This window comes from Manduca sexta, chromosome 24 (assembly GCF_014839805.1).
Source record: "Manduca sexta isolate Smith_Timp_Sample1 chromosome 24, JHU_Msex_v1.0, whole genome shotgun sequence".
In the NCBI taxonomy this organism is placed as follows: Eukaryota; Metazoa; Arthropoda; class Insecta; order Lepidoptera; family Sphingidae; genus Manduca; species Manduca sexta.
Genome location: NC_051138.1, coordinates 2123057 through 2138546, shown reverse-complemented (window position 1 = coordinate 2138546; position 15490 = coordinate 2123057). Strand labels below are relative to the sequence as shown.

Sequence of the window (15490 nt, the reverse complement as noted above, 5' to 3'; positions counted from 1 at the left end):
ATCGTCTGGTGTACGTTTAAAATGTAGCAATTTAATCATAAAAGGCTCTAAGTTATTTGATTTTATTACATTATTCTTATATAAATATTATAATATTAAATTGGTAAATCTATGCCAGTATAATAATCACAGTGTACAGTTCTATTGCATTATTTCCACAACTCTGCCAAAAATGTTATTGGCAAGCAATGAACTTTCCTGACATTAGGTGAAATTGAGATCAAATACGATGTTTATTTTTAAATCATTAAAAAAAACCTATTCCATTGACATCCGAAATTTATTTTTTACTGATTTAAAAATAAAGTTTTTTTTATGAATTGAACATCACAAATTAATTCCAGGCCGGAAAACATTTTAAACTACGGAACACAAACATTTATTTGCGTATGACAAAGTTTGAGCCATTAATGGGTCATTCTAGTATTCCAGTGTGTCTTTGGCCGTAACGAGATGTGGACGTGTGTCGCGTTGGTGGCGCTGGTGGTCAGCGCGGGCGCGGTCACTCGCGACCAATTCTACCCCCACGGGTTAGGGTTGCAAACGTTACCCAAGGGAGCTGAGGTACCTCCCCCAGAGGTACCTTTGAAGGTACCCATCGTGTTCTTTGGAGAAGTTTACGACACTGTTTTTGTAAGTATTTTTTGTGATTTTTTTTAATGACGTATCGGTGTGTAGTTATGGGTTTGATTCTATGTCGCGGAACAATACTCCAAGCTTGCACCGTATGCTAAACAGAAACTAAAAAGCTTCTCGTAATTCCTTAGTTTAAAGACAGTTCCTGTGGTTGCTGGATGATGTAATTTTTTGTACATTCGGCATGAATATTATTTGTAAAGTTCTGTTTAGTTTGAATAAAATTATAACAATACGAAATTTTCTTACCATCAATAAATTTGGATTTTGGACCCATCTTTGTTAAAAATATATCGTAAGATTCTTCATCTGTGCACAAAGTTAGTATTTAGATACTGAATTTAGAAATTTGACGATAGTTCATAAAACTATGCATTACTTTTTAAAACGAGTTAAATTGTCATTAATATTTTCACGCCTACCGCCCATTATTTTTTAATTTGAAAAAAAAACACTATGTAATGAAGTAACACACGTAAACTACCTACCTGTATCATAAACACTAAATTAATATTTACTACTTTGATATTAAAAGTTATTTACCTACTTACATATGTAGCACGAATAACAAGTTACTGGTAAACACCTCAAATCTTTATCTTTGTAACAATAGTCTGAGATCTATAAAATGTAGTTCAACAATTACAAACAAGACACCAAATCTGTCATAAAATGATCGACTTTAAGCTATTTAACACACCCATCACGCATTTATACCCAAGATGGTAGGCAAAGGCGGAACCAGGGAATCCAGTTTTCGCCATGTGTGTTCCGACCTATGATGTGATAGGGGCGAGCCTATCGCTACATCAGGCACATATTCCAGAAGACTGATACTGAGCAGAAAAGCCAATATTATCACTTTCACACATACATCACGCGGGTAGTCTTCAAAAAATATTATTATCCTTGTGAAATTGGAAAAAATCTTATGAAGTAGTTCCCTTTTAACAAAGTTATCGCGTTCTGCGTTCTAATTGACGTCTTTTTAGTTTTATAATTACTAACGTTTGTGAAGATTTTTGGATATTTATGTATCGATGGAAGGGCGATGATAGCTGTAATACAGTTTTAACTACAGCAGCTATTATCGTTTACTATTTTTACTGTAGTTTTTAAAAATGGTTCACAATAAAAATTTATTTATTACGGGAAATAAATGCAGCAACCAGTGAACAAATTTGGAATAGATTGTAGACCATAGCTTTCAACTGAAATTCAATATAAAAAACGATTATAATTAATGTATAGAAGTTAAATAAGATTCTGTTACACAGACCGACAATAACTTCGACAACAATGGACAATAGTTCGATGCCTAATTACATTTACATTGTAAAAATCGTTTCCTAATGACCTAATTATGATATAACAATGTTTAATATCGAAGGATTTGCCATGTGTACACGATTTATAGCGATAACCAGCATCCCTTTTAAATTAAATGTGAAATTGAAACTATAAAATAAGTTCTCAATCTTCCGAATACTTTATTTAAGACTTCCATAATTACTTAATATACTTTTATCTTTTTATTTTGGTTTATGTATCGATATTGACTTTTAAACAATATGCTGTATTACTTAGTACAAAATTTACGTTTAATACGTATGACGCTTTGTAACCACGTGCTTGAGTAGGTCTGAAAATCGAAAGCAACAGCTGTGGGTAAAACTGTATTTCTCTGCTAACCCTTATTAACAGGATAATGTATTGTGATAAAGTATATTTTAAAACAAAAATAAATTAGGGCCGCAATATGGTAAAAACCACATTAATGTTAAAAAATTATAATGAATTTATTTAAAATGATAATTTTTTTAAGATGGTGTATGCCCTACCTTTCTATAGCAATGATAGTGATATAGCAAAAGAAGATAGACCATAATTAGTCTACAATTTCAAACTCAAACATTTATTTAATTTCTTTGCACCTCGTAGATGTTAAAGGAGTTTCTCGGCAGTGTACGATAAAATGTTTTATTCACTCATTCTCAATAATTGTCGACATTAAGATCTGGAACAAAATTGCATGCAAAACTCATTCGCAATAAGATAATACATTAGGCAGATGTGACTGCGAAGTGCGGGCGGATACGTGGGCGCGTATCGGCCGGTCACTGACTGCAGCTGTCTAATCCAACGCCACGACGCTTTCCAGTACTGCAGCTTTTGCATTCATACAATTTCATAAAATGTTATATAAATTTACGTGTATTCTGCTACAATTTGTCAACATTTCAGATATTGTTTTACTTGCTATCAATTTATAAATTGGCAGAGTTTGCTAGGTGACGGTAAATATTTAAAAAAACAAATATAAATCAAAAGGACTCGCCATAGTTGTCCTTCTGCCTACCAATTATAGACACACTCGTGATCTTCTTAATATATACCAGTTTCATTGAAAAGGCATTGTTAGAAATTGTACGAGCATTATCACAAGTTGAGCAAGTGTCGAGACCTCTGATATCTGTCCGAATTAAAGATATTGTTTTATCGCACGGGTCGCAACGTTTATGTAATGTATTAATAGATATTATTCCATAACGTGGAACTTAGCATTGAAAAAATAACCAATCTATTTATCATTCGACCCAAGATTAAAATAATGGGTACAGGCGTCCAATTTTTGAAACCAATCAAATATTGTTTAAAATAGATATTCATATTTATCGTCTTTGGGCGATATGTGGTTAATGAGTTGTAATGGGTCAGTGACATGTCCCTGGATGTAAATGATAAAAAAATAACAGTATCTTCTCTACTCAGGTCAACAACTTCGGAGTGCTAACCTTCAGGGCTGACATACCACAGTTCCTGAACATCGAGTTCCCCCTACCTTATCCGTCTATAGCAGCGTTCTACACCAACATTGACACCACGGACGGAGGCACTGTCTACTACAGAGAGACAGACGAACCCCTTGTCCTCTCAAAAGCGGAGGAAAGCGTCCAAAATAACTTCCACGAGTACTACGACTTCAAACCCAAGAGTGTGTTCATTGCCACTTGGAGAGATGTTATGTACACTGGAGAGACTGAGAAGAGAAACAGTTTTCAAGTAGCCATCATCAGTAACGGAACGGAAAGTTTCGTTGAACTGCTATACCCTGAAAGAGAAATCCAATGGATACAGAGGAAGACTGACGAAACCTCTTTACCAGATGCTAAAGCGCAGGCTGGTTTCATAGCAGAAGATGGCCGCGTGTTTCCACTCAGAGGCTCTGGCAGTCATCAGATCAGAAACATTGTATCGTATGTATTTATTTTTTTCCATTCCATTCATGATCGACATATCTATACATAAGATAACGATGCTCCTAAACATCTGCAGTTCAATATTTTAATTATAATAGAAGATAGCATTATAGATTTTTTTTTACCTTGATAACATAACGCTTTATATTTCAAACGTCTTAATATCTGCAAAATAGTAATACACATTGTACGTTGTTGCAGGTGGTCAAACATTCACGAACCTGGAAGATACGTCTTTCGTATCGGAGTCATCGGCCCTAATGACACCATTGCTGTTCCTGATCAGTACAATCAAAGTGAGGTAGAGATCGCTGAGGAATCCAAAACTTGCGCACAAAGCGGACTCAGCATCTGTCACACGGATGCGAAATGCGTCGACTATCAAGCCGGCATTTGCTGTCAATGCAACGAAGGTTTCTATGGAAATGGAAAATCTTGTATAAAAAACAACGTCCCTCTAAGAGTTCATGGCAAGCTGAATGGTGTTATTAACGATGTCAACTTGAATGACGTCGATATCCAATCGTATGTCGTGGTTGAGGACGGCAGATCGTACACAGCTCTGTCACTAACACCTCCGGCTCTTGGAAGTAGTTTACAATTCCTTAACGTTCTAGGTAGCGTGGTCGGGTGGCTATTTGCCCAACCTTCGGGAGTAGCCAAAAACGGCTATCAATTAACAGGTTCTTTATTCAATTACACAGCAGATTTATGGTTCCCAGCGACAGGTGAGAGAGTGTTTATCAACCAAGAATATTTGGGTCATGATGTATTTGACCAGATAACCGTTGATACCGAAGTCAGAGGCACTTTACCCGCCGTACTTACGGGCATCAAACTTGATATTAGCGAATATGAAGAACAGTATAGCATTTCAGAACCGGGAACAATCAGAACGGATTCAACCCGAACTTTCACGAACAAAGTTACCGGCCAGAAATATGAACAAAGAGTGTCTCAAACAATATCGTACAATCCTTGCAAATACGCGCCACCTTCATCAGACGACTCTGTACCTTTTACTCTGAAGGTAACTAAGAATTATTTAGGGTATGAAGTCAGAGAAAATATTGTAAGATATGGTTCAAGCAATAAAATTGTGCCTTTAGGTCAAGAAGACCCATGCGTTGAGGGTCAAAAAACCTGCAGCAAACACAGCACATGCGTAGTCCATGAGGATTCATTCTCGTGTGTTTGTAACAAAGGATATAGCGATATATACGTTAACTTCGAGTCTGTATGTATAGATATCGATGAATGTGCAGCAGGAACACACAACTGCGACAACAACGCCGACTGCTATAACTATGACGGTGGCTTTGAATGCAGATGTCGGGATGGATTCGATGGAAATGGCATCACTTGTAAAAAGATTTCGAGATGCCAAAACTTGAATTGTGACGCTAACGCACAATGTATAGATAACGAGGGCGACGTTCCGTTCTTAGCCAGTTGTGTTTGCAATCCTGGTTACACCGGCGACGGGCTAAAGTGTTATCCAGTCTACGATTACACGTGTAACAGATGTTCACCGGACGCCACATGTGTGCTTTCGGAAATCACAAATGAATACAGCTGTAGATGCAATTCTGGATTTTCCGGTGATGGATTTAGTTGCGTACAAAACACGCCTGAGACTACAACGCCTGTGAGCTTAGAGGCAGAATACAATAACAGCATCGTGCTCCCTCACTGCCAGGAAAACACTTGCACATGCCCTCCTGGATATTTATACTTTAGAGACGAATGGAACAATGAGTTATGTAAATATGAAATCTATCAAGATAATAATCCACCTGCTATTTACAACCCGCCTGAATATCAACCTCCCGACTACCAACAGTCTGGTAATCAAGCTCACGAGTACAATCAGCCTGGTAACCAAGCTCATGAGTACAATCAGCCTGGTAATCAAGCTCCCGAATACACACAATCCAAATACAATCAGCCCAGTTACCAGCCTGAATATCAACCACACGATTATAAACAACCCACAAATCTACAACCTGAATATCCATCACACGAACTACAGCAACCGGAATATCCAGCACCTGAACAGCAACCGGAATACCCGCCACATGAAGAACAGCAATCTGGATATCCACTACCTGAACAGCAACCTGAATATACAGCACATGAAGAACAACAACCTGAATATCCACCACATGAAGAACAGCAACCGGAATATCCACAACCTGAATATGCACCACCTGAACAGCAACCTGAATATTCACCACCTGAACAGCAACCGGCATATCCATCACCTGAACAGCAACCGGCATATCCACCACCTGAACAGCAACCGGCATATCCACCACCTGAACAGCAACCAGAAAATTCACCATATGAATATCAGTCTTCCGATAGTCCATCAGCTTTTAATTCACCTACTGAAGGCTATTCAGCTTCAAATTGGGCTGATACAACACCTAGATATAACACGGATGGAATCCCACAGCCGTTGAATCCGGCAGACTATGCATCAACCCCTAGATACACGACGCCAGACAATGAAAACTTTTCCGAAAACGATGCTTCTAGTAAGTTTCACATACATAATTAATAATATAAGTAACTAAAATATTGTGATACATGAACCTGAGTAAGAGATAATGTTTAAACAATTATATACTTATTATTTATACAGTATTAACTCTCATATGAGTCTGCGAAAAGAATATTGAAAATGTTAAATAACCAGTTAATTTCGTTTCATGATATGCTACTTGCGCCTAGATATATGAAGTAAAAATTACGTTGGTGATTACAATTGCAATACTTTATAAAATGTTTCACTTACGTAGCATGGAAATTGAACCTGTCACCGGTTCCATAGTAATGCGAACATTGAGATGACAATCATATTATATTTTCGATCATTGTATTTTAAAAATAAATATCTTATTTTGTTCCAGTAACTTGCGAGACGGATACCGATTGTCCCCCCAACGCGGTGTGCTCACCAGACACTGCAGCGTCTCCCTTCACGCCATACTCGGGCCACTGCGTTTGTCCCGAAGGTTATGAGGGCGACGCGTATGAATGTATAGAGCGCACCGGTTCCACTTGTTCGTGCGGCACCTACGCACACTGCACTGAAACGCCATCCAATGAACTCATCTGTGTTTGCGATGCTGGATATCACGGCGATGGATATACATGCCGACCAAACCTCAGTTGCTCAAACAACTCCGACTGCGAACTAAACGCCGAATGCCGCCTGGACTCTGTGAGCAATGAATACATCTGCCAGTGTATTGATGGATTTGTGAAAGATCAAAACGAAGCTTGCATTCCAGACGCGCAGCTGTGCAACGGAGCCCTCTGTGCGGAACACGCATCTTGCTTGTTCGATAGCTCTATAGAAATTAGTTATTGTCACTGCGACAGCGGCTTCGTAGGCGACGGTATCTCGCAGTGTGTGCCAGCAGAACGCACCTGTGACCTCGCCAACGACTGCAGCTTGGATGCCGTGTGCACGTTATCGGAATCCGGATACCAGTGCGTATGTAGAGACGGGTTCATCGGCGACGGGTACACTTGCACACGGGAGGTGAGTTGCAGGACTGACCCGTACTTGTGCAGCCCGCATGCATCATGCATACAAAGAAGCGATAGCTACATATGCGAATGCAACCGAGGTTACAATGGAAATGGAACTGTATGCGAGCTCAACCCGCGGCAGGATGGAAACTTCATAGTTACCAGCGACGGTACTTCTATCTACAGGGTTCCGTTCGTGAGGAGTACTAGATACTACGCAACGCCTTTAAACAGTGGTGTATCTCAAGTGGCAGTGGGAGTGGAAGTGGACTGTCTATCTGGAAGAGTGTATTGGGGTGATGTCGTGAGCAACAACTTGAAAAGCGTTGGGTACGATGGCTCTAGCTACGAAGTTTTCCTATCATTCGGTAAGATGGCAGACATGGCGACTAAAGTTACAGGTATTTTTTTTTTTTTATGTTTTGCTAAATATGTCGTTTTTTTTTCAGGTATCAAGTCCCCGGAAGGCCTTGCTGTTGACTGGTCGGGTAGAAACATTTTCTGGACTGACTCCAAAAAACTGACCATCGAAGTAGCTAACTTAGACACGAAGGTGCGGAAAGTTTTATTCGCTGTGAACGGAATTGTCAATCCTAGAGGAATCGCCGTTCATCCACAGCGAGGGTATGGTTTAATTCAATGCTTATCAGAAACATTAACAAAATAAAATTTATAAAATATAAATCATCGTGGTTTCAGCACGAGAATGAATATGACAATTCTTAAACTCTACTGTTTACGTATAGTTCCAAGTACAATTCCGCTCGAACCAGATCATTATATGCATTGCTCGTACAAAATAAATTGATTACTTTCAATTGGTTCCTTATATTTCTCGAAGCATGTGCAGCTAGGACACAAATATAGAAAATAAGCTGTTAACTTAATATTAGTAAAAAATTTAAGATATTATCCCTGAAAGGGTAGGTAGTGGCGCAACTGGTGCATGCACTTTGCGCCGTGCACATTACCCCCATGTTGTGACAGAGGGCGAGCCTATCGCCATATCAGGCAAAAATTCCGTACTGATAAAGACTCCGGGCTGATTCTGCGTAGGAAAACCCAAAATCACTTTGCCCGGCTCGTGACCTCAGCACTGCAATCGTGCCGTAAGACAAATTCGCCACCGAGAGAGACGAATTTAAAATATAAAGTGACAATGCGGCCAATAGTTATTCATTCTAGAATGTGCAGACACTTATAGAAGAGACAGGTATTGCGCCACGTTTCCTTTCACTCTCTACAGGTGATCTATCCTACGAAGATATTACTTAATCCCTTATCAGTCTGCGGTTTGGCTGTGGTAGACAAGAAACGTTTACCTATCAGCGTAGCATTCGTGGCGATCACATAATATACTGTTATTAGTTACTTTTTCCTCGCAACAAGAAACATGATAAGCCGTCTTGATAACCTTCATGTTACTAGGTTTCCGAGAATAGTATTGTTATTTTTTTTATTTGGTATTCCCGTTCGGAGCTAGCTTCTGCTTTCTGCTACCTATAATTATAATTGCCTACATACTCTTATATTTTTTAAATTTAAAAAAGCAATAACTCCAGACTACAGATTTTTATTGGAACATAAATCTAGATACGATACCCATGTCGATGACGATGTTTGCCGCTTCAACGCAGTATCATAAGATTACAAGAAACTCTCACGTGTTTTTGTTTCCAAACCTTCTAGTCTCCCTACTTCTAATATTTTCTTAACCATAAGACGACAACGACGATGTAGTTGTAGTTGTACACGGTACGAATACAACAACCGCGCTGAGGTCCTGGGTTCGAATCCCGTATCGAGCCAAAATAATTGTGACTGAATAATTAGGTTTTTCCATCTAAAAAAAAATTACTCAGTCGCAGCTAGGAGTCAGGAAGTTGGCAGTGTGATACCCCCGTGCCTCGGAAAGCACGTAAAGCCCTTGGTCCTGCGCCTGATTTCTCTCCGGTCATGCGGATTGCATTCTCACCGGACTATTAGAGTAAAGGAATAGAGAGTGCACCTGCGTATAGCGCACACACTTGTGCACTATAAGATCTCCTGCGTACTTGGCTCCGTCGTGACTGGCCGCCGTGGCTGAAATTCGGTTAGTTAGGAACCAAAAACCATACGAAAAACTACTCGATCAAAAAAAACAATAAGTAACGCGTTAATTCTCAACAGGAAAATCTTCTGGTCCGACTGGAACCGCAGCGGTCCTAAAATCGAGTGGGCCAACATGGACGGCACCCAACGAGGCATATTCCTCGACAGCTCTGACGTGAAGCTGCCCAATTCAGTGGCAATAGACTTCGTGAGGGAGCGACTGTGTTACGCCGACGCTGGGCTGCAAAGCATCAAGTGTGTTGGCATCGACACGTTAGAGAGAGAAACGGTGGCCGAACACTGCCGGTATCCCTTTGGTCTGGCTATCCATGAAAATAAATTCTACTGGAGTGATTGGAAATCGTAAGTAACATGTAATTGTAATTACATACATTTTCCATCAGTGGCGAACGGTCCATATAACCAGATTCCAGCCGGCGTCCCTTTCATAATCTATATAAAATCTAATTGTCATTACAACGATCTGCAGACCGCATGCATGCATATGTTGTGTCGGATTCCCTTTCAGAAAATATCACCCTTCGCCGACCTTTCAATGTATTAAATAGGTCTTAGCATAACACCGCTACAGGCAAATATGTCATTCTATATATATAAAAATGAATCCCTATTTCTCTTGGTCACGCCATCACGCGTGAACGGCTGGACCGATTTCACAATTTTTTTTTTTTTTTGTTGTGTATGTTATTGTCAGGAAAAGGATCTTATGCAAGAAAAAATTTAGAAAGTTGAGTGGAACGTTAGAAAATTTAAGAAAAGTTAATTTAAGCGATTGACAAAATGCGCTGCAAATTCATAGTTGACAGGACATCGTCTGTCGGGTCAGCTAGTTACTCAATAAATTCCAATTATCCCTTCAATAAATATCTCCATGTCTGCTACCAACACTATGTAAATTAATAAATATATTTTCCAGTTTAACCATCGAATATATTGACACGGAGACCAAAACGAGAGGCCATATCGACATACCGAAGTCAACAAAGCGGATATATGGAATAGCCGTGGCAGGCAGTCAGTGTCCCTCGGCCGACAACGTCTGCATGCACAGGAACGGCGGCTGCGATCCCGGACAATTGTGTCTCCCCAATGGACAAGGCGGCCGGTCATGTGTGGACGGCGACAAAAACTACGCGGAACATTAGGCTTTAAGTATTTAGGCACACTGACATTTTAAATAAATGTTTGCGTGCACCCGAATATACTTTTGTATACGTGGAAACAGTTTAGTTATGGTATTTTATAGGAAACACTTCAGTTGGTATAAGGTCTTTAATCATATTTTTTTATAAACATCGTGTTCCGATTTGATTACAATTTTAGCATGGAATGCGAATATAAAAACATCGAATAAATAAACAAAGAAAGTTTGTTTACCAAAGAATTAGATTGGATTATTTAATAAATACTCTCAATTCAATATAAGATCTTTAATGTACTTCAATCAATGTAATTTATTAAATACCAAAGCAATAAACTTATTTATTTAATACAAACACGTTTTATTCACATTTTCGAGTTTCGAGTGTTAAAAAAATAATAATTATACATATTATTCATCTAAAATAACAAATTTTAAAATATTAACTAAGAATGTTCAGCAACTTATACTCTACAAAAATGCGCCCGGTGCATTTATATTCGTTCAGGAGTCAATTCAAATCTCTTTCTCCAAAAGATGTTTCAACAAAAATAAATGTGCCTGACGTCAAAAACAATAATAAAATAGTATTCATCTTGAACAAATTTATCGCTAATTATTCATATCTAACATTGGCTACCATTTGTTTACCAATTTATGATTACACTGCAACTCCAGTCAGATCCTTTTTTAATTACCATCAAACCATTCAGTTATATCCATAATCTGAAATACTGCACGTTAGAAATATCTGGGGACTAATGAGTGAAACAAATATATTAGCAACGCACTCGTAAACGAGCGCGATAGAGACAGATAATGCTCGCGTTCCATATCCATAGATATTCCCGACGGCACTACTTTTAACATGCGACATGCCTAATTATTTTTTTATTGAAAAATTTTACTTTTGCTAACATATTACATAAACTTTATTTTAGAAAATGTTTCTATTAATCTTGTTGCTTAAATATTTTAATTTCTGGCAGAATAATTAAAACTGTAAAATAATGTTAACCCAAACCAATGTGGTCGTCGCAATTAAGCCTTCGGTTACCAAATATAAGGGTACGTCTAACCCCAAAGATCTTCAGTGCGTCCAAACTTGAACACCAGAGATCCGGCGAAAATGAATGCGTTCTGCATGAACAAACTCACTCCGGGCCATGTGTGCTTGTTGCTGCCTGCAATAGAAATATATATTATTGTTGTAAGTTTTAGTTGTCTGTAAAACTACTACTATTCTGTATAGCCCTTTGATGAACAATTGATTCACTTTTTGGAACACCGAACATGATAATATCAGCAATTATTGAGAGAGGCCATTTTATTTATGTCAACACAATATATTACTGTTAGACTGCCAGTACTAACTAATAGGGTATTTTAGTGTATGTGAGAAAAAAACCAAAAATACATCAATAAGATAGTTCAATCAAAAAGCAATCGGAAAATAGTAGTTTCAGTTCATAAAATTATAAAATATTTTTTTAAATTCAATTCAAAGTTTTAACTTTATTTATCTGTTTTACAAATACGCGAAACGAACGCCGCCATGACATGACGTCATCATGTCAGTAAATTACTTGAAGTGTCAATATGCATTCACTATTTCTAAATTATCGAAATAGACTAATTTTTGGGACAATAAATTTTGATCTCTTCTCGCAAGTTAAACCAAGTTTTTCTCATAGTTATATCAGTTGGCACTTGAATCCACAATTTTTTAGACGTTTTCATACTAGTATTAATACATTCAGGAACTACACACCGATGATATGGATAGTAGCTTATTTTAATTGTAATAATTTGCTCTTTTTCTACGCACAGCATTGTTACTTGATGTTTACTGTCGAGATGACGTCAGCAACGTGGCCTGTAGCGTTTTCGTTTATTTACGCGAAATATTTTTAATATATTTTCATGGCACTTATTGATTGAATATTTTTTTTTATAAAATTTCTAGTAGTATTTCATCACCTTAAGATTAATATGAGACACTTTTAAAAAAAGGGTGTAATACCCTATTGCTCTAAGGTGTCGGGTTCCAATTCAGGGTCGATTAAAGGAAGGAAGGAACACCAGGAATTTTACTGCTCAACAACAGATAGGGTCGCCCCCCTTAACATCATTGCAGATCATACATTGCGAGATATTGGTGTACTAGTTGCGATTCTATGTACCCCTTTGGGTATAAAGAAAGTGAATATATATGTACTATGTAATATACTAAATCATTTAAATAAAGGGGAGGTATTTTAATTATATCTCAATACATGAAAGCATTTGAAAGAAAAATTTATAACAACAAACAATATTTAAAAACATTATTAGGAGTCCTTATCTAATTTATGTCATATTTGATACCACATTTTGAATGTTGCTAATCCAGAGTACTTACCTAAATTTATCAGCAACTTATCAATAATACAATGTATTCATAAAGGCATTGAAACAAATATAACATTGTTTGTGTCATTGGGGAAACAAATAACATTGTTTATTTTCCATAGCTATATTTGTTGAAATTATTCTTCACAAAAGTTTGCCCATATTTATACTTAAGGTGGTAGCTCAAGGTCCATTTTCATTTAAAATGCCTTTAAAATTTAATATGACGAAATTTTAAAGGCAGAAATATCCATGATTATTAATTATTTTTACATTTTTCTTTCAACTGCGAGAACTAATCACTAACTAGACGTGAATTTAAATTCTTTACTTGCCAATACTTGTTTAGTTACCCAGATTAAAGCCGAAACAAAATGTATGAAAATGGACCTTGAGCTACCACCTTAATGTAAAAACTTTTTCTGAAATAGTGGTAGAGGAATAACAAATGAATAAAAAATAAAATTGGTTGAGCCATTTAACATTTTGCTTAGCCATAAAATTATAAAAGGATTTTTTAGTTGACATCATGAAAATGACATTTCTATAGGTTTAAAAACTACCGGTTTTATGATATGACTCACCAGCATTGACGTAATTGGCAAAGAGTATCCAGCAGGCGGCAATGAGAGACGCGAACCCGACGACGAAGCCGAGGAACAACCAGAGGCGAGCGCCGCGAGGGTCCAAACACCCTCCGGTGTAAGTCTCACCCCGCACCTGCAATATAAATTGACTATACTTAACTATGGATGTACTGATTTTAACATCAGATTAGTGAAAATGTTACAAATATTTTAAACAAGATCTTCACCAAACCGAAAGAACCTATCTAGTTTATTATGTTAAGTGAGTTGTGAAATATTTTTAGACAAAAAATTATTTCTACAATATCTTGACACAGAATCTTATTGATATATTGTGTACATTTATTACCTGTGCATTGGACACTGAATTGACCATTATCAATGACAATGTGGCCATCACACCACAGACATGTGCTGCGTTGGGCAGGTCACCGGGGTACACTGACGCTGCATCTATGATGAACCACCATCCTGCAAAGAACTGTCACGGAGCATGGATTAATTGACCATCCTAATTATGATATAGACTTTATTTATTTATTTGAACAGCCAAGAAAAATACACCTTACATAGTTTGTTTTTTTATCAATTCTGTAAGTAATTGCTGCAGTGCTGTTTTAATTACAGGCTGTAACAGCATGAACATATTAAATACATAACAATAAACAATTGGCTGCACCATAAGTGCAGTATATTCTAAATATAAAACTGAATATAAAACTAAATTTAGGTTTCAATTATTAAATTATTCCACAATTAAGTCCGACTGCATGCTTACCCTGGATAAAAATGACCTATAATATGCATAAAGTAAACATTTTTTTCTTTTCGATAATTTAAGGCTGTCAAAGGACCCACAAAAAGATACTGAATTCAAATATTAAGGGTTTAACTAAATATTACAGAAAAACATACTGAAGTCAATTAGCCTATTACAATATCATATACCAGAACAAAGAAAAATCATTGCGTGAATTTTATCCAAATCTATTCAATGCCTTTTATCTTTATTTTTATTTTAACAAACATCCAAATATATTGATAAGCTTAAATGCTTTTAGAATATTATTAAGCTGTAGATATCAGACACTTTATTCGAACCAAAAGTAAGAATTGTTTTATTGAAACAATGAACAGATTATCATCGCTTTATTTTGGGTTTATATTAATATCAAGAATATCATCCATTAATGCTTATATCTCAGGGTGACAAGCCCAATGTAGTTTATGCAATACCTTGTCATAAAGGTTGCAATTCTTTAATCCTGGTTTTAGGGGAACGTGTCTTTGGAAGAGCAACCTGCTTGTCTCATCATTCAATAGTGTACGAGAAGAATGTGAATAAGGTTGTATACAAATACTGCTACAACAAAATTTACGATACAACTAAGTCTCATATGAGAACATAGTTGAAGTAAACAACAATCATCCATATTAATAGTGATTTACGTGAAGAAATGAGATTAAAGCCCAATTTTCACATAAATAATCAATAGAAATAGCTATGAATCATCAAAATACGTACTAGAAGCCCCGCAAATATGGAAGCTATTGTGTTGCGCCTCTCACCGCCTTCGAACCACACACAGCTTGGCATGTTCACGTTCTCAAAACAATTCATTTTTTTAACTATTTATTACGAAAATAACAAAAATATTAAATTTTAACAATGCAGCTATTGTAAATAAAACTTGACAGAAAGTCTCAACCACTCAACAAAAATGACATATCAAATTGTGTTCCAGAACCTATGTATGTTTGTTAATATTTGGAGCACCAGAGAAATACAACGAAAATAAATTTTATTTTAATAATAGACT

At 37.0% G+C, this 15490-nt stretch overlaps 2 protein-coding genes across 2 annotated transcripts; one reads left to right on the top strand and one right to left on the bottom strand.

The window, feature by feature from the left end:
• The first annotated feature begins 427 nt into the window (after window positions 1-427).
• Window positions 428-11043, top strand: LOC115446957 (nidogen). Its single transcript, XM_030173806.2, has 7 exons — window positions 428-633; window positions 3409-3893; window positions 4098-6436; window positions 6812-7807; window positions 7889-8063; window positions 9609-9893; window positions 10468-11043. The coding sequence occupies exons 1-7, from the start codon at window positions 454-456 to the stop codon at window positions 10694-10696; spliced, it is 4689 nt and encodes a 1562-aa protein (XP_030029666.1). The 5' UTR covers window positions 428-453; the 3' UTR covers window positions 10697-11043.
• On the bottom strand, window positions 10967-15413 carry LOC115446959 (transmembrane protein 50A). Its single transcript, XM_030173808.2, has 4 exons — window positions 15196-15413; window positions 14020-14151; window positions 13668-13803; window positions 10967-11876 (listed from the first exon to the last, which is right to left on the bottom strand). The coding sequence occupies exons 1-4, from the start codon at window positions 15289-15291 to the stop codon at window positions 11767-11769; spliced, it is 474 nt and encodes a 157-aa protein (XP_030029668.1). The 5' UTR covers window positions 15292-15413; the 3' UTR covers window positions 10967-11766.
• Between the last annotated feature and the right edge of the window lie 77 nt (window positions 15414-15490).

Coding starts and splice junctions, on each gene's coding strand:
- LOC115446957 (XM_030173806.2), top strand. CDS start 454: ATGTGGACGTGTGTCGCGTTGGTGGCGCTGGTGGTCAGCGCGGGCGCG. Junction 6,437..6,811: donor TTCCGAAAACGATGCTTCTA/GTAAGTTTCACA, acceptor ATTTTGTTCCAG/TAACTTGCGAGACGGATACC. Junction 8,064..9,608: donor GCCGTTCATCCACAGCGAGG/GTATGGTTTAAT, acceptor AATTCTCAACAG/GAAAATCTTCTGGTCCGACT.
- LOC115446959 (XM_030173808.2), bottom strand. CDS start 15,291: ATGAATTGTTTTGAGAACGTGAACATGCCAAGCTGTGTGTGGTTCGAA. Junction 14,152..15,195: donor CCATATTTGCGGGGCTTCTA/GTACGTATTTTG, acceptor GCTCCGTGACAG/TTCTTTGCAGGATGGTGGTT. Junction 13,804..14,019: donor ATTCAGTGTCCAATGCACAG/GTAATAAATGTA, acceptor TTTATATTGCAG/GTGCGGGGTGAGACTTACAC.